The sequence below is a fragment of the Pomacea canaliculata genome, linkage group LG5 (assembly GCF_003073045.1).
Source record: "Pomacea canaliculata isolate SZHN2017 linkage group LG5, ASM307304v1, whole genome shotgun sequence".
Classification (NCBI taxonomy): domain Eukaryota; kingdom Metazoa; phylum Mollusca; class Gastropoda; order Architaenioglossa; family Ampullariidae; genus Pomacea; species Pomacea canaliculata.
Window position 1 is genome coordinate 15,118,155 of NC_037594.1, and position 27,857 is coordinate 15,146,011.

A 27,857-nucleotide genomic window follows, 5' to 3' on the forward strand; every position below is an offset into this window, starting at 1 on the left:
ACCAGTTCCTAAACAGCAATCATCTCCGGGCTCGCTACTTTGCTGGGTCTTGACTTGGTCGTTTTCCTGTTCAAAAAAAAAAAATCCAAAGTCACATAGAGACATTCTCGATGGCAAACTGAGTTACAGAAGTAATTAATTATGTACTAAATCGCTTGCCAAAAACACGACCCCCGTGTCTCCCTTCTTGTTCATTTACTTTCGACCAGCCTAATGCTTGCAGTAAATGTAATGTCTTCAACACTAGAGTGCGTCACCCTGTCTTATTCAGCAGAAACAAATGTCTATTTACCAACCCCCGTGTCGTCAGGTATACTACTGGCATTCTTGGCAACGTGATAAGTTGATAACTTTTCCGTCCTGAGAGCGGCGACTGTAGACCAGTCTGTCAACTTTCTCAACACCTGCTCGGGTGAGCTAACATTTGAAGGTGTGGTTTCCAAAGGGAGAAAGAGATGAGTACCTTGGCTGGTCATTGCTTAGAAGAAGACAACCAATGTTTAATATTTAAAAGCTTTCAACTGTGAATCTTAAAACGTGCATTATGAATCGCCTTCTTATGTCATCAACATTTCTTTTTACGATTCTTTTGTGACCAATCGGTAAGATATGATCTTGTTTCTGGTTTGTTTGTTTATGATAATCACTTTCGTTATACGCATGTAGTTTTGTTAACTAAATGTTGTTTTTATTGCATATTAACCAGATTTAAAAGTCTAAGATATTTTCATCAGACAGAATAACGAGACACATAGTTACCTACTGGAGAGTTGTTTTTAATTAAATTAAGGTTTGCGTGTATATAAATAGTCTGCACAATGTCCGTCATGCACATTGAGCCCACAATCACCACTGGTCTCCTCAAACTCGCATCCTATCACCAAAACAGGAACAATAAATCGTCTTACCGAGAAAGATAAACAGAATCCTCAAAAGCAGTAGTGATCAAGAGTTTTTTCTTTCTAAAACACATGAAACAATTTTCAAATACGTTTGAATGGAAAATCCACCTTCTGTAGTTTATTTTGATATTTACTACCCACATTTAATGATTCTGAGGATGAAGACAGTATGGCATTGTGATAACTAATCAAAGACACAAAGATACTAATTAAAGATGTCAGGGTTCTTATCGAGAACGTTACAGCAGATCTCTGAAAAAAAGATTAAAGCCACTTAACATTAGCTAAATGGAAGTAATTAAAGATACAATCATTATTCTTTTACCACACACATTAGTTTCTTCCTCTTCCCCCTTTTTTTTCAATGAAGACAAAAGGTAGTGGCTCAACATGACGACCGTTTCAATGACAACGCTTCTTTTGACATCTTTTTCAATTCTGACATCAACTGAGGCACAGCCCGGAACAGTCTCAAGTGAGTGTCATTGTCTGAACTCGACATTTATGAGTTCCAAGTGCATTGTAGCAGTTGCTTTTACGACACAGAAGTAAAATTTGATGTATATTGCGCGTGTGTATATAAGAGTTTTGAGTCGTAGAACTTTTCCGCACCATCGGTTCTTCTTTCTATCTTTCTTTCCTTATTTTCTCACTCCCCTCCCCTCAAAGATGATGGGCACTATAAAGCTTGGTATCTTTATATATATTGTGCTTTTGAAATGCGCTTGTCATAGTTTTTAGAGAAAAGACTATAAAATAGTGACTGATTGTAATACAGATTCAAAACGAAAATATAAGAAGTTATTGTGCTTCTATTTCAGTTTTGTCGCCTTTGACAAATTCACCTAGCTGGAGGACTCCAACTCCCCCGTCACGTGGTCCTGCCAGTCCTCCGCTTAGTCAGAACTCACTGATGACGCAGCGCTTAGCAACAGCCCGTAGAGAACGGACTACACAGACCAGAAGATCGCCCACGTCGTCCTGGGAGGCGACAACACTCTCCACACATGGATTGTTCTCGAAATCTACTTCACAAGCCGTGACAACATTATTGACTAGCGTGCAACAGTCTGGTTCTATCAACACAACAAAATTGATAAGCTCAACATCTCTGCCAGCGGTGAAAAGAGTTACCGTTCGGTTCCTGTCTCTTCATGAAGACCATCTCCTGACGACAGCAGGAGCCATGACAACACGAGGTAACGTGACCATTGAACACGTGACCTCCAAACCTGGAGGGTATCTTGAGCCAGTTGTCATGGTGTCTTCCAGCAGCGCAGTCAATCTAGAAAACACTCTTCCTTGTGTAACGGAAGCCAGTCCATGCACGACAGGTTTCAACCTACGTGTGACCTTTGAACTCAATAAGGTGCTTGACGATTATTATTACTACCTGCCCGAAAAATAGGACTTGATGTAAATACAGTTACAATAATATTTTGTTACAACATTCTTCCCATCAAAATGTAGGCTAAAGTCATTAATTAAATGAAGGTAATTCATAGAATGCTGCTTTTTCCCTTTCTTCTCTACTCCTCTTTCTTACATTTTTTCTTCCATTCTTCTTTATTCCTAGGATTCTTTCCTTCTGTTTTGTTTTCTAATTTTTCTGTCTCTGCTTCATTTTCGTTCACTTTTGGGTGTCCCTAGTCTGCTGCGGATGGTGTTACACGGCTGACCCTGTACAGTGACCTGATCATTCTTGTTTATTGCTCACCACCCTGAGATAAACTCAGGGCATGTGATTTGATAAGACTGTTGTAGAGTGCCGACAGCCAGCAGTTACTTTTAAAGGTTATTTTTCACTCCATCTATTAAGTAAACCTTCAAATAGAATCCTTTTTTATGTTAAAAAAAAACTCGCTACTATTCTAGCAATCAGCATAGTCTAACCTTGTTTATTCATATTATTCAAACCTCGACTAGTTTTAAACGCAGAGATCTTCACTTTCTTTTTCACGTTTTTTTAATGGAGGTGGGCGTCGACCCTGCCTTTATTGTGTGGAGTGGCGATGATGTGTCTGACATGGGGAACATGACTCTGTACTATCATAACAACGACTTCGTGCTGCACTTTAAGTCTGCTGGCATCACATGGAATGGCACTTTTAACGCCACGCTTGACCCCAACACATGGTAAACAACTCATTTCAATTTCCAAACTGATCAGACTTCTGCAGTCAAAACCTAGATGATACTAAGTGTAGAAACAAATTGTTAAGAGTCTGTTTCTTACTTTTCTAAACCATTTCTACTTTTCCGTCTTCGTTAAATCCATTTATTTATGTGTTTGATAGAGGCTTAATGGGAATCTTCGATTTAAGAAACAAACACTCTAAAGTACTTCCAATTATATATTATAATGTTTATTACATTTTCTATTAAAGTTTAGCAATTGCTAAGGTACTTAAATGGCACATGACCTAGACTCTGTTACCCGTGGTACTCAAGTTCTTTTCTCGAGAAAAGCTGACAAGCAGATTAGCAACGAGGAAATGATAGAAAGACAGAGAAATAAACTGTTGGAATATTTAAAGTCTGGAAAAAAAATATGAATGCGAAAAGCTTAAAAATGATTTTCATACTCGTGTAAATTGTTTTGGATGGAGGCACACAGTAGATGCAAGCTGGGACACACGAACACCGCCGAAATTGTTTCTTGACAACCAGAGACTGATGGGGACTGTCACCCACAGACCTGCCTCATCTACCTCTGGTTCACATCCGCTGTATCTGGGACGCATGCGCAGTGGTCCAGCTGAAAATTCCACGACTTTGAAGGTGTACGCACTGGACTTGTGGACTACCTCACGGTCTGTGATTAACAAAACAGGTATAATATTTGTACCTTCAAATTTGAGTGCACACGCGATTTAACGGCAGATTTACAAAGATTGTATTTCACTGACACGTAAATGAACAAATGGAAGGACAAAAAGAAAAATGGAATAAGAAATGACGATTTTATTTTTCGATTGGATTCTATTCATTAGTTTTATTAATTCAAGTATCCGTTTATTTTAAAAATGTGTATATGGGCATCTGAGTGGCATCTTCTAAATAAAATTAAAAGAGAAACGTGAAATTAAGCAAATGGCAATTAACTGATTGTAAAAGTCTTTTTTCGCTCTTCCTGCTTTTCACTAGAACTTCGTCTGCAAACCATTGAAGATGTTGTCCACGTCACACCAATCTTGCTACAGAAATCCGGTAAAAATACCAGTTCTGTCAGTCAAATTGCTAGGCAATCAGTTCTTTTTCTTTCTTTACCTTCTCTGCTCTTCTCTCTCTCTTTCATACACACACCTCTGTCTAATTTTTTTTTTTTTTTTTTGCATGTGTTAAATATAATTTAACTCAATTTATTCTCTATGTTTTCCTAGCATTTTATGTACTATAATTTGTCATCCTTTTCTCTGTTATTAATGCTTTCCCGGGTGGAAGCAGCTAATTTCGTCGCCTTACTTCAGGTCTGATTTTTACTGTTAGTTCGTTCCCTCAACAATTACGCTCTTTCTCTCACCTCCCTTTCCTCTATTATTGAAAAATTTGGTTGCACGATGAAACGCCCATTGTTTTTGTCGTTTTTCTTTCTTTCTTTTTCACTTTTTCTTCATCTAGATCCACAATACTTCAGTGTTTCAGTTTGTGTTCACCAGTACAAATACCTGTTTGCTTTCAGTGCAAGGAAAGACAGATTGTTTACCTTCGGACGGTTTCTCAAATATCACTCACCTAAACCTCACCTTCCTAACTGCAAACAGATCTGTGGTATGGACGCCATCCCTACACCTACCTGTCCACGGCTCTGCCAGGCTCAACGTCAGCACTGGTGTTCTCACTCTCAGGGGACCTAACTCCTTCGTGGATATTAACGCGAGTTGCGTCCCTTGCCTTACAGACCTGCGCGAGTGTCACCACGGTTTGAGTCTACAAATGGACGTGCTGCTCTCGTCACTTCCTCTTCCCCCAGGAGCTCGAGTGCACCTGTTTGGCGGTCCAAACCTGGCCTCTGACGAATCAGGAATAATTCTAAAATACGAGAAAGACGCCTTTAAAGCAGAAGTGCGGCTGGGACGGTTTCTATGGTTACTTAACGCGACGACGGTGTTGACAAATAAGAGGACTTGTAGTCTTCGACTCTCTTGGTCGCCCGACGACAGCTTGCAACTGAGTGTGGACGGGAACCTTGTACAGGTCGGTCGGCAAGAGTTGTCGACTCTGCATGCCGAGAAGCCGAGTGTGTTACGGATGGGATCAGGCAGTGGAGGGAGATACAGCAATCAAACAGTGGAGGTATCTCACGTCAACATATGGACCGGGTCCACCGCCTACCTTCTGGAGCAAGGCTTGTGGACAGGTGTAGCTGCATGTTGCTTGTGGTCTCATAGTTAGTGGTGAAGGGTTCAAAGTCTAGCGGTTAGTGCCACCGACTAAGGATTAGTAGGTTACCTGTTCGAGGCCACCTCAGGCCGGCAGTTAAAAAACTCCCCTCTGTCCTACCAGCTACTGCCAAACATAACCCAGTACCTCATTTATGAGGGAGGATTAAATGGCCGAAAAAAAGGGGTGGGTTCCACCTTTCTTAGACACGGTATACCACTTACTTATCACTCCATCAGCCACTAGGCAATGAGTCTTTCTAATTTCTTCCTTGACATCGTGTTTCTTTATTATTTATTATTTTTATTTTTTATGTTCTGTTATTGCCCCATTGGGGATTTTCTAACTACCCTGGTTTGTGCTCAATTTTCCGTAACCTTGGTATATTTTCTATCTGACTAATCCTTCACTTTTGGGAACAGTATCTCACTTGGATGGTAGATGGGTCACTAGCATTGTCATAAATGATATTTCTACGACTTTCAACAGCAGACACGACCACAGCCGGCCAAGCTACTACAGCATCCCTCGCTGCAGTCATTCCCAGCTTCCGGTGGATCTTCTCCAGTGCCAGCGGCCCGGTGTTGACATCAGGAGGAATGCGGGCAGAAGTGAAAGGTGGCCCGGAGTCGGGACCGCTCGGCTTTGACCTGGTGAACAGTGGGCAGTATGTGCAGGTGGGGAATCTCCGCCGGAACCTGACCTGCCTTGTGGTCACCGACACTTGTCACACCGGTGTCACGGTAGCGGTGGAGCTGATGCCCCGTGCCCTCAGCGACGGGGCAGTGATATTCAGCAGTGGAGCTGATACCAATCAAGCGCAAGGGCTGGCTTTGATCTACAGGTAAGTCCGACTGTATTATGTAACTGCACGGAGGCATTTAGTGCTGCCATGCATGGCCATTGATACGATCTCAGGTCACTGTCTCACTTCAGTCTAGTAAAGAATCCAAATTTTCTAAAACAATTCTTCTTTTCAGACATTTTAAGCTTTTTTTTCATACCTTAGACTCATTTAGTCTTTCATTTATTTATTGATTCACTTGATCTTATTTCGTGTTTATCTGTGATGGTCAGCCAGTACTGGTGCTTCGGGGAAACTAGGGTTGGATGGACGCTACAGCTGGCAATGGCTTTTCTTTTTAAGGGGGTCAGCAAATCCTACGTCTGCTTCATGATTGTCAGTCGGGTTTTTCCGTCGAACTTGGCAATCCTGTCATTTCACTTTAGTCCCAAAATGATGATGATGGTAATGTTTTTCAGGTTTGGTGAGTTTCACGCCGTGGTCAGCACCAAGCAGCGGACAATGTTCGTCTCTTTCAAGCGAGATTTGCTTCCGTCTGACCAGGTGACGGAGGTCCACGTGGCATTCCAGCTGCCGGACGTGCTGAGGGTGTACGTGATGGGGGAGATGGTGGGCCCAGCCAGCAGCCAGGCTGGTACAACTAGTACTGAAGGACTGCCTAGCGGAGGAGGAGCACTGTATGTTGGGCGAAGCTCTGGTGTTGGTCCCGCAGGTCAACCTCCAGGATATACCCTTACATCCGTCACGGTGTGGCTGGCGGGCCCAGATGCACTTGAAAAGGTCGGCCTTCTTAGAACCGTCGGTGAGTAGAGACTTACCTCGTAAAAAAAAGTATTTAGACACTAAATAAGCATATGTCGTCGTCTTCATCTTTGTCCTCCTCTTCATCATCATCATCTTCTTCTTTGCCGTCATTACCTCTTCCAAAATGACCACCACGCCCAACTTAGCAAAAGCATATCTCGAATGAATATTTATTTTTTTAATTATTTTTGTCTTTTTTTTAATAAGTGTCAGTAGCTTCTACTTCTCCAACTCATTCATCTGTGGGTTCCCTGGCTGAACGCACGTCTTCTGTTGCCTCGGCTACTAGACCACATCACCTGACTACGCTTGCGACACCTGCTTGCAGAACAGATTGCGGTCCCAACAGAACATGTGTTGCAGGCAAGTTTTCACCTGTATGAAATTAATTAATTAATCCTCGGCAACAGATGGTTGTTTCCCTTGAACTACGAAGGTCAAATGGTGAACTGTGGGCTGAGAGGCGAAACAGAGGAAGGAAGGTGTCACGAGTATTAGGAAGGATCTGTTTTCTGTGATAATATATCAGCGTCTGTTGTTCTTGTGCCGGTGTTCTTGTGTCCTTTGTTGTTAAATATTCATTAGACCACGTCACAAATAATACAACCTGTTGAATAAACCACGTGATTTAATGTCCACAACCCTGTCTACAGGTACCTGTGTGTGCGACTCGCTAGTGGCAGGCGATTCCTGTAGCCCAGGTCACAACTACTCACGAACAGGTCACTCAACTACTCAGCTTTGCGACTTGCGTCACGAGAATTGTGATTACGTCATCCTGCAAACATCAGGCTACGACACTTCGCAAAATGTCACGTGCTGTGCACTTTATGTTAATCACGTGAGTGTACAGAGTGAAAACTGGTTATTATTTTGACATAAAGGAAAACAGCAAAACTGGAACCGAACCGCACTCATGGTTAAAAACACACACACACATTTGCAGGAGCTTTTGATTGTGGAAGCCATTTAGACCTGTTCATTTATTAATGGCAGGTGAGCGACGCTTTTCAACCGACCTCGCCGAGCGTGGAGAGAGTGGCTGCGCTTTATTCCAGTGGAGGTCACGTGCTCTGTCCAGTTCGAAACCACCTGAGCGCGTGGGTGTGGGGAGAGCAGCCCCAGGGGGCGGCCAGTGGCGACACAGTTCTCCACGTGGTGTATGACTCCATCTGCCACATCTGTCACCTCCACGCTGACAGGGTCAACATCACGTGCACCAGACGGGTATTTTGTTAAGTGAGAAAGGGATGACGGTGACAGTGATGAAAGCGATAATAAAGACAACGTCAGTGACGACGACTACAATGATGATGACGATGATCATGATTGCATACAATGCTTCTCATCCTTTCTTCCTTATAAGGGTATCGTGAAAGTTATTTCCTAGTCTTTCGTTCCCTCGCCAAGCTTTCATCCCCTTAAATGTTGACGTCGTTGCTGTGGTGCCAGTACTTTCTGTCGGTCTCGTGTGTTATGTTGTGAATCACCAACATCATCTGACTGAAGCGACTGTGAAGGAAGGGGAAGGAAAGGGTAGGAAGGAACCTCTTTCAGCCATTAAATTTTCTCAGCTCTGTGCGTGACTGTGCGAGGTGATGCGTGACTAGCCTGGACGTCTTGTCTTCTCGCCATCAGCAGGACTCGTGTCTGGTGGACGGCCAGTGCTTCTTGCAGGGTCAGCAGCAGCCAGACAACGACTGTAACGTTTGTAGCCCGGACCTTAGCACTGATAACTGGACCTCGACCTCAGGTTAGCTCTCAAAATTTTCTTTTTTGTTTATTTGGTTATTTAAACAAAGGCTCGTCGCCTTACGACAGAGTTAAGGACTTGCGACCTTTTATGTCTACATCGTTGCATGTCGAAAATACCCTCATAAGGTGTTGCAGCCTGTATTTTTCATAAGAAGGGCTTCTCAGCTCGGATTAAGTAGGGGAACGACTGAATTTGTCTGATGTACTGAAACGACTCCACCATCCTTGTAAAGAGATTAGCCCTTTTAAGTTCTTTAAATAAACATAATATTTATTTCATACCAAGGCATTAATATTATATATATATAACATCTCTGCCCGATCTTTCTTTTTTTAAAAAAGATCCTTTTGGGAAAATCTAATCCGCTCTATTTAGAGTCATCAAGGGTACAGACAACAAAGGTTTTCATTTCACTTGAAGAAATGTGTGACATGCTTTATGTTACTGTTGATGCCATCTTCCGTGCAAGCCTGGTTCATGATAAAGTTATTTTACCAAAACAAAAAACCAAAATAAATGATGCGTGAGAACATGTCATTACGGAGACAAAGATTTTACTCAAAGTTTTTCTTCGTTCATTCCACAGTAACTTGCAAGACAAAGCTAGAACTTCGCAAAACTGAAAAACGTCTCATGAAAACAATATATTTAACAGAAGTCAGGAAAAAAAATGTAAAGGAAAGAATGAAATGAAAATTAAACGTGATGGTTGCAGTTGTTTAACTTAAATTAAATTACATTAATGTTCTTATTGTTCCGTATTTTAATTTCATTAGTTTTCATTAATTTCATATCTGTAATGAATGGATAAAGTCAAAACATAAGCTACAAAGAAAGGAATTGAAACAAAGAAAAAAGAAAGTAAAATGTATGTTTTAATCACGTTTTATATATATATCTCAAGAGACAGAGCGAGTGATATATAAAAAAAGGCGGGAGAGAGAGGAAAGATAACTGCTCTTAGCTCTCCAACATTTATTTAAAACATTTTCATTACAATGATTTTATAAAGATTGTACTAGGTGCTTTTTGTAATGTTGATGTACCTTTTGTGGAAAGAAAAAAACACTAAATTTAATATGGTTCGCTGAAAATCACTCGCCATGCCGCTGTTCCTGTTTCGCGGTAGGGAGGGACTGCATGGAAAGTGATGCGCAGAGGAACGACGACGGAGATAACAGACGACAGTCGTCGCCCTTGGGACAGTGTGCGGTGTGCTGGTGTTCATCACCACTGTGGCTGTTGTTATTTACTTCCTGATGAGGTAAGAAGACGGAAGTGGATCTCCTAAAGATGAGAATTAGCATGGACAATTACCCCTGTAAAAGTTCTCTCTTTCTCTGTCACTCACCACCACCTCACGTGCCTACACTTATATAAAAGTTAGACAAATATTTCACTCGGTTCTTTTTCACTTATGACTTTTATTTCCATTGACAAGACGAAGTTAGAAGCTGAAAGTATGAAGCTGGATGAAATTTGTCTTGAAACAAAATTAGAGTTAAATGAAGTAAAGTTTGGCCAGCTTGACCTGAGTGATGCTGGAAAGTGAAGTGTGAGCAGAAACAGTTTACCCTGGGTACAGAATAACACGTTTACACGTGTTTAGTATACACGAATAGATTTACACCATCAGATAATACATGATAAGCACAAATTAAGAATAACAGTTTTACACGATCAACTTCATTTATTCATGTTGATAAATACGGTAACTAAATACGCGCTTAGTTGACTCAGCAAAATTTAATGAACTTTTGTAGAAATCAATTTTGGGATTTTGCACCAATGGCTTCTACGAATGGTGCCCAACAAAGGCGAACCCCCGAACATCCCACAGGGAAAAATAAAATCTGATAACATTCAAACAATTTTAAGTCTAGGAAAGTGTTTGCTAGATTGGTACTTTTGTAAGTATTACACAGTTATTCTCATTCTTATAGATTCTTCTTTATTAAAATATTGGTAGTACCAAACATAAATGCTTTAGCTGAGAAAATTTTTTTTTACCTAAAATTATATAATCCGCTTGGTTAATATTGTTTTCTCACCTAAAATTACGACCTACTTATTCTTATTTACATCTCATTTACTTCTTCTTCTGTAGAAGGAAGACAAACAAACAGTTGCTTACCATTCAGGAGACTCTGGCGAAGATGCGAACCCGTTCCTTTGCTACTGCTTTTTCCAGCCATTCGTTCATCAGCAATGGAGAGTTCCCTCGTCCAGACGGACTTGCCAAAGACGAGGACATGGACTTGGACAATCGTGTATCAGACATTGATATGTTGTATTGAGACTTGGTCCTGTCAACAGACCATGAATCCAACTGTCAGGCCACAAAGCGACAGATGCGTAGAAGCAGTTTTCACTAATTAATTGCATGCACACGTTTCTCTTTGTACCTACAGTATTTCGCCGGATGTGTATTTCAAGCTTGTTTCATTCGCAGTATGGATTGAGAGCTGTAAATAGTATACTAACTAACGAAGGACTGTTTTGATTGACACCTATCTTTTCTGTTAGAGTAAGAAGAAAAAAGAAATATGTAAAGAATTCAATATGTTAATATATTACATTTGTAAATTTATGAGGCCTGTAACATCTGTCAGCATGTTGATGTTACATATACCAATATTGTATTTTCCTGTAGAATAATCTACAGAGTAATTGAAAATATGTAAATTATTATATCCTTACGCACTTTAAAAATGACAAGTCTAATGGTTTTGTAGAGAAGTGATAAATAATTTTGTTGATATTGCATTAAATTTTATTGAAAATGTCAATTTTATTTTAGTTTACTTCACTCTCTTTCTTATAAATCAGATTTTATTGGCTTCTCACTAATAAGAGATGTTAACATTTATTTCAAAACTAGTTAATGGAAACATAAATTTCGCTAGACATGAAATGAAGGTAACAAGTCCATGTTTTATTCTTAATTTATCTTGGACAGAACTCAATGTTGTTTTATTGCGTGAAGTCCGATAGCAAAAAGGAAATTACTCTTGCTATTATGTTTACAGTTAGATGTTACAGGAGTTTTTGTCTGCCTGTTCTTCAGTGTCAGGGTCTGCCTGCTTTCTTTCTTTGAAAAAGACACTGTCTTCCTTTCTCGTTTATTCACATCCTGTCCCTGATGCTATTTCATTCATGTCCTTCTTCTGTCACAGGTAAAATAAAACGAAAATGCTGTTCTAAAAACAAAACCGCGCAAGCAAACGAAAATAAAAATTTGCTTCCGGTCAAACTATCAACATCAAGAAGAAAGAGCAGAGGATGCGAAACTCTTGTGTTGACAGAGGTAAAAAAAAAAAAAGCCCAAGATTTATAACTTGTTCTGTTTTCAGTTTATTTTCGTGGGAAATGGAGGTCGAGGACAAAAATAAATAAAAAGGAATTAAGTAACAAATGTATTGCAAGTCTATTATTACTTAAAAATTATATCTCGGCTCTGGATTTTAAATCTCTAAATCATTCCTGGACACCTAACAAGCTACAGCTTTTATAGAGGCTAAGCGTTAGCAAACATTCAGCTTTCAGATATACAGTATGTCTGTATCTGTATGGCGGTAGGAGGCAGCTCTACTTATCTCCCACTGAGATGTTATTATTTAATGCTGACTGCAACGTTGACAATATTCGATGAGGACAAGTAGGACAGTGTCAACCAAGATGATGTGGCTGCTGCTGCTGCTGCTGCTGATGATGATGATGATGATGATGATGAGGAGGAGGAGGAGGAGGAGGAGGAGGAGGATTGCTGCTCGCACCTAAGAACCTGTGCACTGACCGTCCCTGAACGATTAGGAAACAGTTTCACCGACGGACGGACACGCTGACCGATTGGCATGCAGTGTGTTTCACGGAGACCACATCACGCCATACGCTAGAAATGGTTTGAAATGATTTGCTTCGAGCCCAGAGATTACCTGTCCTCTTTGCGATGTCGATTTGCTTCTCATGGGATGAGTGGGTGGTGGTGGAAAGAGTAGGTTTTTTTCCCCCTTTTTTTCTCCTCTATCAATCTCGGTTTTACAGTGGCTGCTCGTGCATACTAACTTCCTTCCGCAATCTCAATTTTCGGCTCTCGATTCATCAGCGTAACTTTCTGCCTCCGCTCATCTTCTGTTGGCTTGACTACCAGCCATCCAGGCCGTCACCCTCCATTATTTCTTCTTTCGTTCGACATACCAGCATACAAATATATTAATAAATACTCATATTACATAATAAATGCATTTGTATTTTTCACAAATATATAGTACACGTAAAGACATACATTAATTGACATACCTATAAATGTTTGATATATTCATACATATGTGCATGCAAGAATATATTCTTACAGATGTAGTACATAAAATTTTCATTCAACGCAAGCAAACCCTGATAATGGAGGATACAGGTATATCTCTCCTTAAGAAGCAACGTTCCTTGACTTAAACTAGTTTGTCTCCTCAAAATTATAAAAAAGGTATCCATTCTTTGTCCTCCGAATGGACTCCCTGTAATAAGACGTGTGGAATTCCGCTTTCATTGCTCTTGATTTATTCCCGCCAGCACTGAGCAGCAGGAGTAAATCTCATCACGGTATCTGAATATCGTCGCTACTTCCTGACCGATCGTCGGTGAAATCCTCTTTTCCATCAATCACGCACACGGCCCCACCAAAAAAACTGCTTCGGCATAGGAGAAGCTAGACCCCGCAGCACGCAGTAGCTTGTCGCAATAAAGATGCGCGGGATTCTCTTTTTTTTTTTTTTCATTTTTTTCACTGGTTCGTCTTCAATGAAGAAAGGCAAGGGCTTACCCAATTCCATACTCTACAGTCTGCAACCCTTTCTCTCATAAACTGACAATCCACCAATGAACCTAATTCCCCGCTTCGGTCTTTAATTACAGAATATGTCTTCTAAACAACACGGCTCCTGACATGCGCATCAATACAAGTTGGGCAAGAGCCAGAACTCAGGTAGAAAAGCAATTACAATAAACCACGAAGCGACATCGGGAAACTCGATCACAAGGGGCTCCGCGACGGTCACCTGAATCTTCGTTGACAGGAGTTGGAGGAGTGGGAGAGAGAGAGAGATAGAGGGATGCAATCAGTCTTCAATAATATAAGCTCCACGCAAAATATCCACTTTGTCGTTTCGGCTGGGAACATGAAAAAAAGGGACTCTCTCTACATCGCCTACAAATCTTTCATGACAAAAACCTTTGCTCGATATCTCAATGCTTTAATTTTCTCCTCGAATTCAATAATTGACCGCTCTCTGGCGAGCTGTCGGTTTTTGCCGTTTTTCCATTGAGACTGAGGTCATCATTCAACGTTTGAACCATTCTCCGTAGAGCACGGGTGGACTCAAAAACTCGGAGTAATCAATTCCGCCAAATGAGACATTGCTCCTCGCAAAATGGAGGTTGTAGGGGGAGAGGGGGAAAGGAAGGGTCTGATGGTAGAGGGGAGGAGAGAAGCTAGTAGCGAGGAAAACATCTTTCAGACTTGTCTCGTGCTTTTGGCAGCCCACGAAATTTCCGCCCAGATTTGCTACCCGTCCGCTCGTGCAGTTGTCTCCCTTCCGGTGGGCGATATCAAGAGTAGCCTCCCCTTCTGTCTGTCAGCTCCAGCGGCGTTCATGTGCAGTTGCGTGTTCTTGACAGTTCGTGCGCTGATCTTCCATGGCTTCGGCTTCCGCACCTCCATTTGGATTTGACCTCTGGAACTGCACTGCTGTATAATCGCTTCGAGTTCCTGTTGGACACTCAATAGATTGTTTACATTTTATTTGCTGCGAGATTTTTATTGTTATTGACTGGGTCTGTCGTTTGATGAACCCGGTGGAAATAGTTATGAGCTCACATCAAGAACTGTCTCGTACCTGCGTGAGTGCGTGCGCATGTGTATATGTGAAAGAGAGAGAGAAGAAAGGTGTGTGTGTGTGCAAGTGATGGTTGGATGTTGGGTAAGTCGGGTGTGTAAACACGCGTATTTAGCGGGGTGGGTGATTATCAGCGTACTAATTATTGCTCACTGAGTATTTGCCAATTTCTTTAAAAATCATTTTACAGTTGTGATTTGATCAGGTTTAAAATATTTTATTCCAGATTTCATTTTTTAACTTTTCAAACCCAATTAGATAAAAGGCCGTTGAACCCTTTTGAAAAGTAAAAGATCTTAGATTTTAAGAGATTTTGAATTAACCTGATTCGTCTCTTTTTCCAGAAGTATGTCAATATATAGAGGGTGATTGGTCGTGTTAACATCGTAGTAGACAAAAATAAGTGTACCGTGAGTTATCTTGATAAACAAATGTACTCCACGATTCTTCGAATGATGCTAATAGTCTAAACGCCTCATGTCTTGGCCTAACAAAAATATTTAATGAAAACTGAAAGGAAGCCTAGACTTCAGTATAGCTAGTTGTCATTTACACAGAAGGTCGCAAAAAAAAAAAATCTTCACGAGAACTTTTCTCATTCGCTGTTGTTTGGAACTTATAATGTGAAACAGAAAACGACAGTCTAGAAGTCATATAACATCCTCAAACGGCAACTTCCGGGGCAATGTGACGTAGTGCATTGTGGGCAGGGGCGTCTGTCAGATGATCATAATTCCTGTCAAGACTTGATAAAGAGTCCATAAAAGTCCAAGTTTAGAACCTGACCATGCTGACGCACATGTCTCAGGTCAGACCTGGCTTTCTTTTTTGTTAAAAGTTTGCGTCTCACGATGCTGGTCTTAACTTGATTTCAGTTTTGTTTCTTTGCACTTTGCAAAGTAGACGGTTTCTTTAAATATTCTCTTATTCTGAGCGTGTGTGTTTGCATGCGTGTTGTCTTCTTGTCTGAGTGCAGGAATATTTTTATGTTGTTACATCTTTTCCTCTGACATAAACATTATGAGATGTCGCTATTTTAAACAGAAACCTCAACTGGAACCTACACGAGCATTTTTAGTCTCGGTTGTATTAAGCTACAAATACTGGACAAGCTGGACAGTTTAAAATCATTTCTGACCGCATGCCGGTGGTAAATTATTCTTTGTCAGTAAAGTGATATACACAGGTCTACATATTCCAACATGCATGCATGCAGAACGTTTGTGCGGGCATCTATTTATATACATATTTTGCACAGATATTTAATCATTTTAATATATATATATCAATAAATTCATTTGTATTCCATCATGCATGTCATTCATGTTCTCCGTTCCAATATTACCGATTCCCTCTCAAATAAAGTCGATTCCCCTTTCTGAATGCATTTTAATTAATGTCAAGTTAAACAAAATTTGATAAGAACTTTGCATCTGTCACTCATCAAAAGCTCCAGACTTTTCCTTGTCCTTGTCGGCCTTGACTCGTATTTCCTCCACCCACTCTCTCTCTCTCTCTCATTCCCTCATTTATTCCCTTTGCTTCTTTCCTCCTATCTTCTTTTCCCAAAGAACAATTCGAGCAAATTCCTGTTCACTCGAAGTAGACAAAGTACCGGCGTCTGAGTAGTGTTTTAAAGGGCAAGAGTAGCAGAGCCGCTCTTCAAATGGCGGGGAAACGGGACCCAAGGAGAAAGGGAAAACAAAGCAGCGCGCTGCAGTCTACGAAGTTCCACAGCCGCCAAATGTTTGGAGTCGGCCAAGTGGTGCTTCACTTCCCGCCGGTCGCGCATCAGTGTCCACATTCTTAAGTCCACAAAAGTCGCGGAGGCGCGGTGGAAAGGGGTGGGGGAGGGGTGGATGATGGGTGGAGGGGGGGGGTACGAGGGAGGCAAAGCCGCAGCCACGGTTCACACTCAGCCGCAGAAGCAGCGGCGGCATCGACCGATCGTGTCGCTAGCGAAACAATACGGGGGCACAGTAGCCGCAAGACATTTAATTGTCTTCTCTCTCCCTCTTCCCTCGACCCCCGTCTCTCTCCCTCCTCCTTTTGCTTCTTGCCTTCTTAATCACTGCTCGCTTCTGGCTCCGAAGTTGAGCGAGATGATCATTAGACAGTAATCTAAGTGGCCCCATAGATCAGCACTAAGGCCGGGGCTGGCGGCCGGTCCGGTCGATGAGCGACTCATTACCGCTGCCGGTGCGGACAGACTGGCACCGTAGCGCCTGACCAGCAGAGAGCATGATTTACACTTAATTGCCAGTAATAAAGCCTATGGATTTGAATATAAAACATACAACGTCTGACAACGACTTCATAAGTGTTACACATGGGGGCACGAGAGTCGGCAGCCAATGGGAGGGCTGCTACAGTTCTTAACTCCGGCGTACGGGCTTTTCTTTCCCTTTCCTCGTCCTTCCAATTGATCCGACATCTGTAAGCGGCCACATATTGTCTTGTGGGTCTCGGTCAGCCTTTTACGGTCTGAGCATCGTTTCAGGTTTCTTCGGGTACGTAACTATAGGTTTTTTTTCTCTTACTGTCCGGGTATTGAGGAACTGAGCTTGACAATTACCCGGCTCGTTAAAATATGTGCGGGCTTAGTGCTGCGTCTGCTCCTAACTTCATTACATAGCTCGCCTTCTCCACTTGAACATCAGCTATATGCACCTTAAACTCACCCCTCACCCCAGCTCACCCCCCCCCCCCGTGCCTCCTCCAGCCCACGTCCTCGATGTCCTGGCTACCCCAGATCGTCCCGAAGACTCTAAGAAAGTCATAAACAAGATGGGCGTAAGCCTGAACATTATCGGACTACACAATTGAGCCTGACAGGAATATCTGATTTATCGAACTTGTTCTCGCCAGAATCGGTCGATGCGGTGGTGACTCGTGTCTATCTGGTATTAAAGTCACATTCATTGCCTCTGCGGCTGGCTTTCCTTTGATCGATTCTGGAGGAGGTGAGGGGTGACGTAGGAGGCGGGGTTAGAGGGTGGCAGGATTCGTGGCCTGTCTAGGACATGCGAGTGCAGGACACATTCGTACTTTTCTAAAGGACTGCTGAATCAGTCCACGTAATCCAGCCAGCACAGCATCTTGGCTCCATCTTGTCCTCATCACTCTTTGTGTGCTGTAGCTGCTGTCTAATAGTTGACATACTCATCTTTTGTACCGGCAGTTGGACATGCAGCTCCATTACTTTTCTATCGCTCTTTGTTATTTTACTTTGGCAGTGTCCAAGTCAAAGGGGAAGTTTGGGTTAGAGAAACAATAATATCACGCGTGACAAAGATTTCGGGATTGGAAATAAAGGATATTGGATATCACAGGGCAGCTCAACTTCCTGCGTGCTTAAGAACAATATATCCTGACAAATTCTCGTTCTAGCACCGCAGATCCTAATTTTTGTCGGAGTTTTGATGGACAGTTAACGATGTGCTGAAGGATGAATCCAGCTTAAAGTAAGAACAAAGTATTTTTTTTTTCAACAATAGGCTGGCTGAGGATTATTGTCGTGTCAGGCACAGTTCAAGCCAAGTTCGAAAGAGAAAACAAATAACAGAATGAGGAGAAATGTAGACAAAACATTACAGGGCATTGATAAGATATGTACCTAAAACATATACAAAATACCTGCAAAAAACATCTGTATAACTTACTTCTAGAAAATATGTGCATAAAATACATTAAATGCATTTCATAGCCTGTATCTATAAAATATGTGCATAAATACATAAAATATAAAATAGATAAATGCACATACAGGTAGAGGCTGTTCGTCAATAAAATAATAGCAAGTCTCTACAAAAGCCAACAAAGGCAAAATATTTTGACAAATCTGTGTATTTTATTTGAGCATTTTAGAGGGTTGCATTTTCTTTATTTTTCTAAACGCTTCAGTCGTCAGAATCGGAGACTAGTCGACGTCACTAGTTAAACTAGTCTAATAATAATAATAATAATAATAATAATAATAATAATAATAATAATAATTCCCTCGGATGAAATCACATTACTCATTTTTACAGTGTTTTTCAGTGACTGCCTATTCAAGTCTGAACTGAATATAAACTGCTATGATCAAAGGCACATGTGCTTGTCATATAGTGGAAACAGTTTGGTATCTTCACCCCACTCTTCACTCCCATACTCCGCGCGACTTCTCGTCCCATAGTCAACCAGCCCTCCAGCAAGTTAGCATAATCTACTTTATCCATGCCCTTGCATAATACTCACGCACACTTACATACTTAGTGCATATCCATGTATACCATGAACTCTGAATAGAGAAGTAACTTTTTGATGGAAGATGCAAGTATGATTACCTCTTGTCCGATTAGAGCATTTCCTAAAGGCTTTTCTTAACCGGACAAACAAATTCTTCAACATTTGGCCAAGTCTGGCAGTGTTTACCAGATGGGTCTAGAAAAACTTTGCCAAACATGGGTTAAGCGTTTCTCAGTTATAAAGAGCCTTAAGGGGTTGACTATATGACTGGATTTTTTTTAATGTAGCCATGATGTGAAAATGTGCCATATTCATATACTCGGCGATGTACAACGAGTTAAGAAAACAATTTAGCAGCTGTTACTGCAGGTCTAAATAACGGTTCATTTACTCCATTGTAACCAGTTCTCTAAAGGATGATATAAATATTAATATTTGTTTATTTAAATCATGCATCATATCTTAGGAAACGAAATTACGAGCATGCTGTGCATGAAAGTTCTATTAAGTGATGATACCAAAAACGTTCAACTCGCCTTTTCGAAAAAAAATAAAAAGAAATAAAGAAAGTTGACATATCGCTGTTTCCGTACTTTTCATGGTGCGTGCTCTCGCGAAACTGTCAGATCGCGTGTCGAGAGTCTTTGAATAACGCTGCCACAGAGCGGTACCAGGCCTGTAGTTCCTCCGGGAGACAGTTAAGAAGGATTTTGTTAAAAAAAAAAATAAATAAAAGAGTCAGCGTGCGGTCTTGTGTCTCACTAAATTATGTCGTCATTGCTCGTGATTTCAAGCCAACAACAAAGGAAAAGTACAGACAAAAGCTGCATCTTTCATCTCCTTGTCCACCGCTATCGTGTTGCCTCGACCGTACCTTTCCCAAGCCCCTTGGACCCCTTGGCCGTTGGTTTCTTTTCCATCTTTAGTTTCATGATCATCCCACATCACTCCCCCTTTCTACTCCTTCCGTTCCTTCTCCTCCTTGCACCCGTCGCTCTCGCCATGCCCCTCCCGTCCTCTCCTTCCCCTTTGCCTTGAGCTCAAGACGAGCTTTGAACGAGAAGGGGGGAAAAGGGAGGGTCCGCGCGCATACACTGCCAGGAGCAAGCTACCCCCAAGAATATTTTTGTAGAAGGGAGGCTCCGGCGTTCGAGCGGCCATTATTTCTGGGCAATCAGAAATCGGCGAGTACTTGCAGCGTCTTTTCCAAACGCCTTCTCGAAGAAGTAATTTGTCTCATCCGCGATCAATATGCGGCAAGCAGCGACCGCGTGGCTGGTTTGTGCCCGCGCGCATGCGCTGTGCACACGAACCTCCGGGCCGCCATTGTGGAGCATGCGCGCTGGCTAAATGAATGTCGGTTTTGCCGGGTTCGTGATTATCTCCCCTGCAAGCAAACGACAACTCGCGTCAATTATATAAACGACCACTCACAATGAAATGATTGCTAAAACAGCCTGCGGATATTTTGCCCATTAATTGGGCTCCTTAATAGGGAGTCTACTTAAGGGGTATTTCCGCTGCATCCCCTATTTTTCTTAATCTTGGACAAGAAGATGCACAGTGGGGGGTGGGGGCGTAGGGCTTGTGCCTAGTGGATCGGGATTGGAGATAAGGGTGGAGGTGGAGGAACAAGATGAAGGAGGCTTTCCACGTTTTCCTCAATCCCACCTCAACCCCACCCTGGCAATTCTTAGTCCCCCCCACTTCCCCCATCTTCTTCCCTTCCTTACTTTTGCTTTCAGCTTAATGTACCAGCCCATGCTTTAGCACGCTCCTTTCCTGCCTCCCTCCATCCTTTACCCCTCCCACGCCTCCGCCAGCTCTCTCTCTCTCCTTCGTCATCCGTGTTCGTGGCCTCAGCCTGACCATCTCCTATCTTCGTCATCCCCCTTCATTTTCTTTTCGCTTTTCGCGTATCGTCTGTTTCCTCAAATTATGGAGAGAAAATGAGAGGGTGGGCCCGTGCGAGCGCGTGCGGGCGCTGAAGAAGGTGATGTGGGACACGGGGAGCAGCCAGGCCCTGCTGAGACCTACGCCGGCACGAGCAGGAGCTTGCAGCGCCAGTCTTTGTTCCAGACACCGTCCTCATGACCGACAGAAGGGAATAATACCAAAGGACGACAGAAGACTTCGCGGGCAAAAGCCACAAAGTAAACGCCATGGTTTCGCAGCCCCAGTGCCGCTGCCAGTTAGTACAATACGTATAATAAACACACGGATCATTTCCAGACATAATAGTCATGATGCAGTTTGTTCAAGTGAAGGTCGAGCATGCGCAATAGCTCCACTCGAGGAGAAGAAACTGATTGGAATTATTCATCGGAGAGTGTTAGGCAGCAATCAGTCCTGTCATTACTCATCATAGAGTAGCAGGATCGATTTGGTCCGGTGAGAATGAAGTGGCTGACACACCTGTATCAATGCACTCACACGTAGCTTTTACTGGTTAATATAATGTCACCTGTCAATATTCTCCTGACGTCACTGACCCTTGGTTTCTGGACATTTCGGCATCGTGTCTTCGCCATTAAATCTTCAATGGTCATCCTTTACTCCAAGAAAGCAACTAGTCTCCGGGTTATTCTGTGTATTACATCATAGTGGACACTGTTCAACACAATGAATTTGTTTGTTGGTCGGATATTGCTCTGTACAAATTAACTTTATTATTACTATCATAATTTCATTAAATTTTCGGTTTTTAATATGGGTTGACGTTTAGGAGCAGTATCATTAATCAAATTTATCTTAGGTAATTTTTTTCTGTCTTTTAGAAAAGAATAGTTTGAGCCTGCCTGCAGCGAAACATACCCTTACGACAATTGTGGCCAAGGTGCCAACGCTACGAAACAGAACATCGACGTTATTGAAAATACTTCTGTCAGACTCAAAATCTGAACCGCCTACCTCCGTTCCTAACCAATTTAACCAGAAACGCAATATCAGTGGCATGCACCTGGGACAGTAGCGAGAGAAAAAAGATGACGACGATGACGATGATGATGATGTGAAAAGAAGAATCAATAGTCCTAGCTTTTTTCCCATATTTTTCGTTTTGTGTGATAATGACTTAATAGTCCCAGTTTTCTATAAATAACATTAGTCCATGCACGTACTTTCACTGAAAAATAATTGAAATTAACGTGCATTAATAGTTATATTAATATTATAATAAAGAGTTGATGAATACAGATGCTATCTTTTTAAGATAAATGACCAGAATATTTCTCAAATGGAGAAAAACACAATATTTCACCGCTCACATTTTTACTTCTACACTGTAAAATATAATTTCCACAATTTCTATGAAAGCAACCTGGAATTGCAAACATTTTATTATTGTAATCAACCGACTTGTAAAATAAACGTGTTTTTGGTTGCTCACTCCTGTTACCTTTTACAATTCCGCGTTGCCTGACTTTTTACATTAACAGTCATTATTTGGTCGATTAAAAAGGTTGTTGACATGAAATTAACTAGTAAAGCAAAGAATGATCGAACCTCTCTACAGTGTCATAAGGCAGAAGTTATCGGAAAAAGTCCAGGGAGGGCGTCTAAGTGTTGAACTACAATATATTGACTTTGGGTGTTACTTCTGCTCGCTTATCCGACAAAAGAGTGCCGCCGAGGTTGTTCACTCTTCTGCACTACACACAAAAATCAATGGCCGTACATCACAACCGTCAGTCGTTTGAAAAACAAAGCGAGGTAACTCTCCTGCACAAAGGAGCGCTACCACGTGAGCGTGCAGGTGAATTCTCATTCTGTTGTGATATATGGCGCACTGACAGCTGGGATTTTTAAAGTCACGAAAGGCAACTGCGAGCTATTGACCACTTGTTATTACAAGCCTTTCGTCGATTTTTTTCTCCTTTCATCTTTTACATAAAGTACTTGAAGGAATTTTAATCGATCCTCTTACACGAACAGCACGGACAAAGATGAATGAGTTGTATGAGATTTCAAACAGCACCCGGGATTGCATCTGTTTCCTAAAGACTCCGTAAGAACTAACTACAATTTTAGTAGTAGTATTTCCTTCTTCTGGTCCTACGGTATTCTTTAATCATCATCATTTTTTAAAACTGAGCTCTAGTTAAAAACAAGATTTTTTCTGTTGTTTTTTTTTAAATATAATTTACCTTCCTTGTTCTAGTAAAAATCACTGCTAGTCACTTTGAGTGAACTTGCTTCTTTTGGTTGGAAAAACATTTGTCAGTTATTTGTCCCTTGACTTATCAGTGCGGGTCTCTGTTCCATATGCGTTCGAACTGTCTGTCAGTTTGTTGGTATGGTCTTGCAGTTATGTTAGTGCCTGCTATCATGTTGATGTTGTCTGCAATACACAGGATGCAAATAAGTCTTCCGACAATGAAATTGAGATACTGATGGTCGTGGGGGGTTTCAAGTATAATGTTCTCCAAGAAAATGTTAAACCTCATAGGTTGTAGGGGGACACCTTTGATGAACGACTACTGTCGTGTCGGCAGAGAGAGGGTGTGAGAAGGGCAAAGGAAATATACTCTAAACTCTTTCCTCGCCAGCTGATATGACATCTTTCTTTTAATAAGCGATTGGCTTCTTCTGTAAATGGAAGCAACATTTTTATTTTAAATTTTCACGCCGTTAAATGATTACTGAATAAAAAGCATCACCCTGTTACCGGCTTCATCCGAGGCGTCAAAGACAAGCACAGCAAGAACTCTCACAAGAGCTGTTGGCCATTCCTTGAGTGGAAGAGTGGTTTTTCTTAGTTAACAGATTTGTTTACGCTTCCTGGTTGGAACCCGTAGCAATTCTAGGAAGTGACTTTGAGTGTGTTTTGAAACGTTGGTTATAACAGCCAACAATTCGTATTACTTTTATGTAAACAACTAATTATTTCTATGTTTCTAAAGTTGAGTTAGCAATTACTACTTATCTTGTAATGTATAAGTAAAACAAGCCATAATTTATTGTTCGTATGTACGTATGCTTATGTTCGTGCATGAGTGTGCAGTGCGTGTGTGTAAACGTTTGTAAAATATAAATCTGAATTTGAATCGGACTTGATTGAGAACAAACAATATCTTCTCTTGAAGTTTAATTTGGTATGAAAACTTCGATTTTACTTTATTAATGTCCTGGGACCTGGCATAAACTTTCTTTAAATTAATTTTAGTATCGGAGATTGTGACCACAAAAATTCATTTCAATTAATGTCGACTTGCCATAAGCTACTTAAGAAAACTGTGGTCTTGTGCAGACGCTCCTCCGCACGCGACGTACGTGTTCACGCGCGTGCATGTGTGTGTGTGGGTGTGGGTTGGGTGTGAGTGTGAGTGTGTGTGTGTGGGTGTGTGTGTGGGTGTGTGTGTGTGTGTTTTCTACGTGAGCTATTGCTTGAGTATATTTTGCACCTGTCGTGATGTTATATTTTTGCCTACTTTGACCTGTGTCTTTCCCGTGTATGACTTGGCGTAGGAACACCTGTGAAATTAATGTGTGTGGTGCGTGCGCCCTTCTGCCGAGACAGATTAATAGAGAAAGAGATAGAGAAAGAATGCTAAAAATTGTCGGTGGGGCCTTGATCTTCTTTGAAAGGACGTGTATATATCAATCCACAAAAAGATCAGATCACACAAACTCAAACTACAAACGTGTGTCTAATTGCTGGGCGCCGTCAACTGTAAAATATTTAGAAAGCAGCAGACGGTTTTAGACAAGCAGTTATTTCACTTGTGGATAACAACAGTTATCGATGTAAAGTTTCTGGAATACTGTAACATGACTTTAACATTAATACATCATTTATGGAGAAATTGTTAATAAATTTCCAGCATTTCAAAGTGAATTTCATCTTTCTCCGCGTTTTGACAATGTGAGCAGATTATAATTTCCTGCGATTAAATTTATTATCTATCAAATATTCCGCCGACTTTCTCTTTCTCTCTCTCTCACACACACACAGGGGAGTGGGAGGGAAGAGAGGCTCTTGTCACACATCAAGCCATTCTCTCATCGTTAACCGCAGTCAGCTGTCATGGCGGCGTCACGTGACAGGCGAGAAAGCCCACAAAGAGGCGCAAGGGGCAAGCGTGTCCTCTCAGCGCGGGAAGTCATTTGTCGCGGTTAGGCTGCTTCTGCGGCGGGAGGACAGCGTGTTCATTTCACGGCCCGTCGCGCATGGCAGATCGCCTGGCTCGGCCGGAGCTTCGCGCCATTTAGGCCGATTGTCGTCTGGCTCCCGTGAAGCCATCGTTAGCAGAGAAATATCGCCCGCCGTGGAGTGCCCGCGCCAGGAGTAGTGTCCCTTTTACGATTTGCTCCCCTCCCTCCCCCTCCCCACCCCAGAGGCTCATTAGACTAAATCCCTGTGACGAGCGTTAGCTGATGGTGGTGGTGTTGTAGTGGTTGTAAGGCCCAGCAGTACCCATGACGAGACTCAAATCTTTTCGTCCTGCGACTTGTGGTGGACATTGGGAACGTACGTTTCCGGTATCAGGTACAGGCGTGCGGACAGCGTCCATGACAGCGTCCATCTCATCGCAAACTTTGCACAAACTCTTCCACATGCATTTTTTTCTTGTAAGCATATGTCCCCTATCCTACGGAAAACCGTTTTCCTATGCTTAATAAGTTGTGAGCAGAATGTAGTTTTAGGGTTGTTTTAAAGAAAGAAATCCATTAAACATGAAAGGCATACGAGTACGCATACGAGCAAAGTTGGAAAATACACAAATGTTGGCGTTCAGAATATCAGTTTATCTCCGTAACACGAAGGATTTACAAAATAAAACAACAGATTAAAAGGTAACGGAGAGTTTATAACGTTTTCGCGATAAACTATACGATGCCGAGTTAACAAAGAGTTCTGTTGCGCTCTAATCGATTACTCTAAATTCGAAGACTTTTTTCCCATTCTCAAAAAACCAACAAATAAGTAAAGAAAAATTCCAACTTCGCTCCAAGTACTTGTCTCCCTAATCGTTATCGTCTACATTCAGAAAACAATATTCCCGTCAAAATTTATCCAGGAGGCTCTCTGAAATAACTTTTTTTTTCACTTTTACCACTTCATTGTTTCGTGGTGTGTTTTCTAAACTAGCTTCAAATGCAGTGCTTTATCACACTGATAATAATGTAATAATGTGTCCATGTATCGAGCAGCATCACGACCACGATAGGTCGCACTGACAAATGAACATCATGTAGCAGACAGTGGACGATGAGATATGCATATGCACACTGAACATAACGATGAAGTACGGGAGTTGAATGCAGCAAGTGGATAAAGGTATAAAGAGATATCTGAACTGTAAACAGTGTAGAGATGGAGTGGTTACATAAAGATGCTCACAACAGACAATACTGCACTAGAAATTCGGGGTAGTAATTCAGGGATAGTACTTAGTGAACAAGCATGTTTTCAGAAAGCATTTGAATTTAGCCTTGTAGTCCGAGTGGCAAATGTGATGAGAAACTGTCGTCAGTGTACACGGTGGACATGTGAACACTCTGCAGGCAGGAACACGCGAGTTTGCGGGATTATTTCTTTCTTCGGCACGATACACAGTTTAAACGCTTCATTACCGACTGCTTTGTGAGTGAGATCTCATGTGAGTCATTCGGCAAAATATTGTCAGCTAGCATCTCACTGGTTTTAATGCCCAAACGATAGGGTGGAGACAAGAAAAGTATTGAAGATTGGTTTCATGATACTTTCATTTCCCCCTTCCTTTCCCCTCCCCAACGGTTAAAAGTACTTGCGGGTTGTTTGCGCATGTGCGTAGGCGGTTAACAGGGGTACTCTCGGATGTCCTTACTGAATCTAGCAGATGTAGCAGTTGTTAGTCGAGGGATGATAACCAACCCTCCTCTACCCATCCCTGAGGATGCCATAAGAGCCCCCGCTATCTCGCTTCAAGACGGGGCCGGGTGGCTTGTCGAGAGGATAAAAAGGCGAGGCTGGAGTGCAGTTAATAGCAGATCCTCGCCTTTGTACCAATAATCATGGTGTTTTCTGGGCGCGTAAAAAGTCGACAAAGGCCTGGCAGTAGGAGGTGAGTTAGCGACACACTGCAGCACACAACGCCCGAAATTGTGCGGCAAATTGCCGGCCCCTTGTGCTTTAATGGCCTACAGCTCAATCGGCTTGAAAGTTGGCCTTTGATTCACTCAAGTGTTGGGCCCGAAAGCTGTGATTATGAATCAATGAACCCAGAGGGTAGCAGGGCTTATCCCACTCACCGCTTGTGCCGCGCCCCGACGGGCGGATCGTACTATTCAACTCCCACCATCCCCATAGTCCCCACTCCCGGACGCCTACCAGGGTTTCCCTCCTTTCACAGCAGACGATGGATTTGTTTTCGCAGACTTACGTAACGACCTTTGACCTCCTGCTGGTCTTTGGCAACTTTCTTGGAAATGATGTTTTATTGTTATATTATACATTTTTTTTTTTGTTACCTCAAGTTCTTTGTCGTGTTGTTCTCGTCCTGAAATTGCGTTTTTATCAAAGATGCATACTCCTGAGCTTTGATCTGCACTTTAAAAAAATCGGTTTATTTGGGGGGTAAAGGGAGAGAACTAGTTAGGAACTAAGCTGTAGAAGCACGATCCACAAGTTTCTCGAAGATAGCAATTTTTCCTCCCGAGGTTTAATTTTTAAATCCCCTTGGGTGCACCGAACCGCAAAATTATCCGGGTTCCAGTGTTTGCACTCGGTCTGTGACAGCACGACAAAAGAAACTTTCTCGCTCTTACCTGAGGAAGGAGAGGGTGGACAGGGGGGAGAAGCCTTGAACATGTCGGAAACAATAATGCCTGTGAAATCTCGGAGCTGGCGGCGAGCGAAACGAAAACACAGCATGCTGTCGGCTGCGGAGATCAGCAACGCAAGCGGTGGCGCGAGCCGAGAAAAAGCATCTCCACCCGCCTTCAGCATATTGCAAGATGCGGGTAATTTCCAGCAGAGCAGAGGGTTACTTTCTCTTGTCCTTGCAGGTTGCCGTTCTTAGAAGAGACAAAGCGAAAGAGAAGCGCATGACTGCTGTTGACAGTTTTGTGAAACACACTACGATATTTGAAACAAATGTGTAGAAGAA

General features: G+C 42.1%; 1 protein-coding gene and 1 long non-coding RNA gene across 2 annotated transcripts; one reads left to right on the plus strand and one right to left on the minus strand.

The window, feature by feature from the left end:
- Positions 1 to 487: 487 nt before the first annotated feature.
- LOC112564743 lies at positions 488 to 10,871 on the plus strand. The gene is made up of 15 exons (XM_025239776.1): positions 488 to 602; positions 1,273 to 1,377; positions 1,724 to 2,271; positions 2,878 to 3,038; positions 3,512 to 3,735; positions 4,050 to 4,112; positions 4,585 to 5,262; positions 5,775 to 6,129; positions 6,549 to 6,892; positions 7,102 to 7,257; positions 7,548 to 7,735; positions 7,891 to 8,121; positions 8,533 to 8,647; positions 9,780 to 9,914; positions 10,758 to 10,871. Exons 2-14 carry the CDS (start codon positions 1,293 to 1,295, stop codon positions 9,908 to 9,910), a joined length of 3,279 nt encoding a protein of 1,092 aa, XP_025095561.1. The 5' UTR covers positions 488 to 602; positions 1,273 to 1,292; the 3' UTR covers positions 9,911 to 9,914; positions 10,758 to 10,871.
- On the minus strand, positions 9,842 to 27,643 carry LOC112564755. The gene is made up of 3 exons (XR_003099262.1): positions 27,517 to 27,643; positions 10,785 to 10,956; positions 9,842 to 9,937 (listed from the first exon to the last, which is right to left on the minus strand). It is a non-coding gene; the product is annotated as an uncharacterized LOC112564755 (long non-coding RNA).
- Positions 27,644 to 27,857: the final 214 nt, after the last annotated feature.

What these genes read in the sequence shown, in the direction of transcription:
- LOC112564743 (XM_025239776.1), top strand. Translation starts at nt 1,293, where the DNA reads ATGACGACCGTTTCAATGACAACGCTTCTTTTGACATCTTTTTCAATT. An exon ending in CAACAGAACATGTGTTGCAG is followed by an intron (nt 7,258 to 7,547) that starts GCAAGTTTTCAC and finishes CCCTGTCTACAG; the next exon opens with GTACCTGTGTGTGCGACTCG. An exon ending in ACATCACGTGCACCAGACGG is followed by an intron (nt 8,122 to 8,532) that starts GTATTTTGTTAA and finishes TCTCGCCATCAG; the next exon opens with CAGGACTCGTGTCTGGTGGA.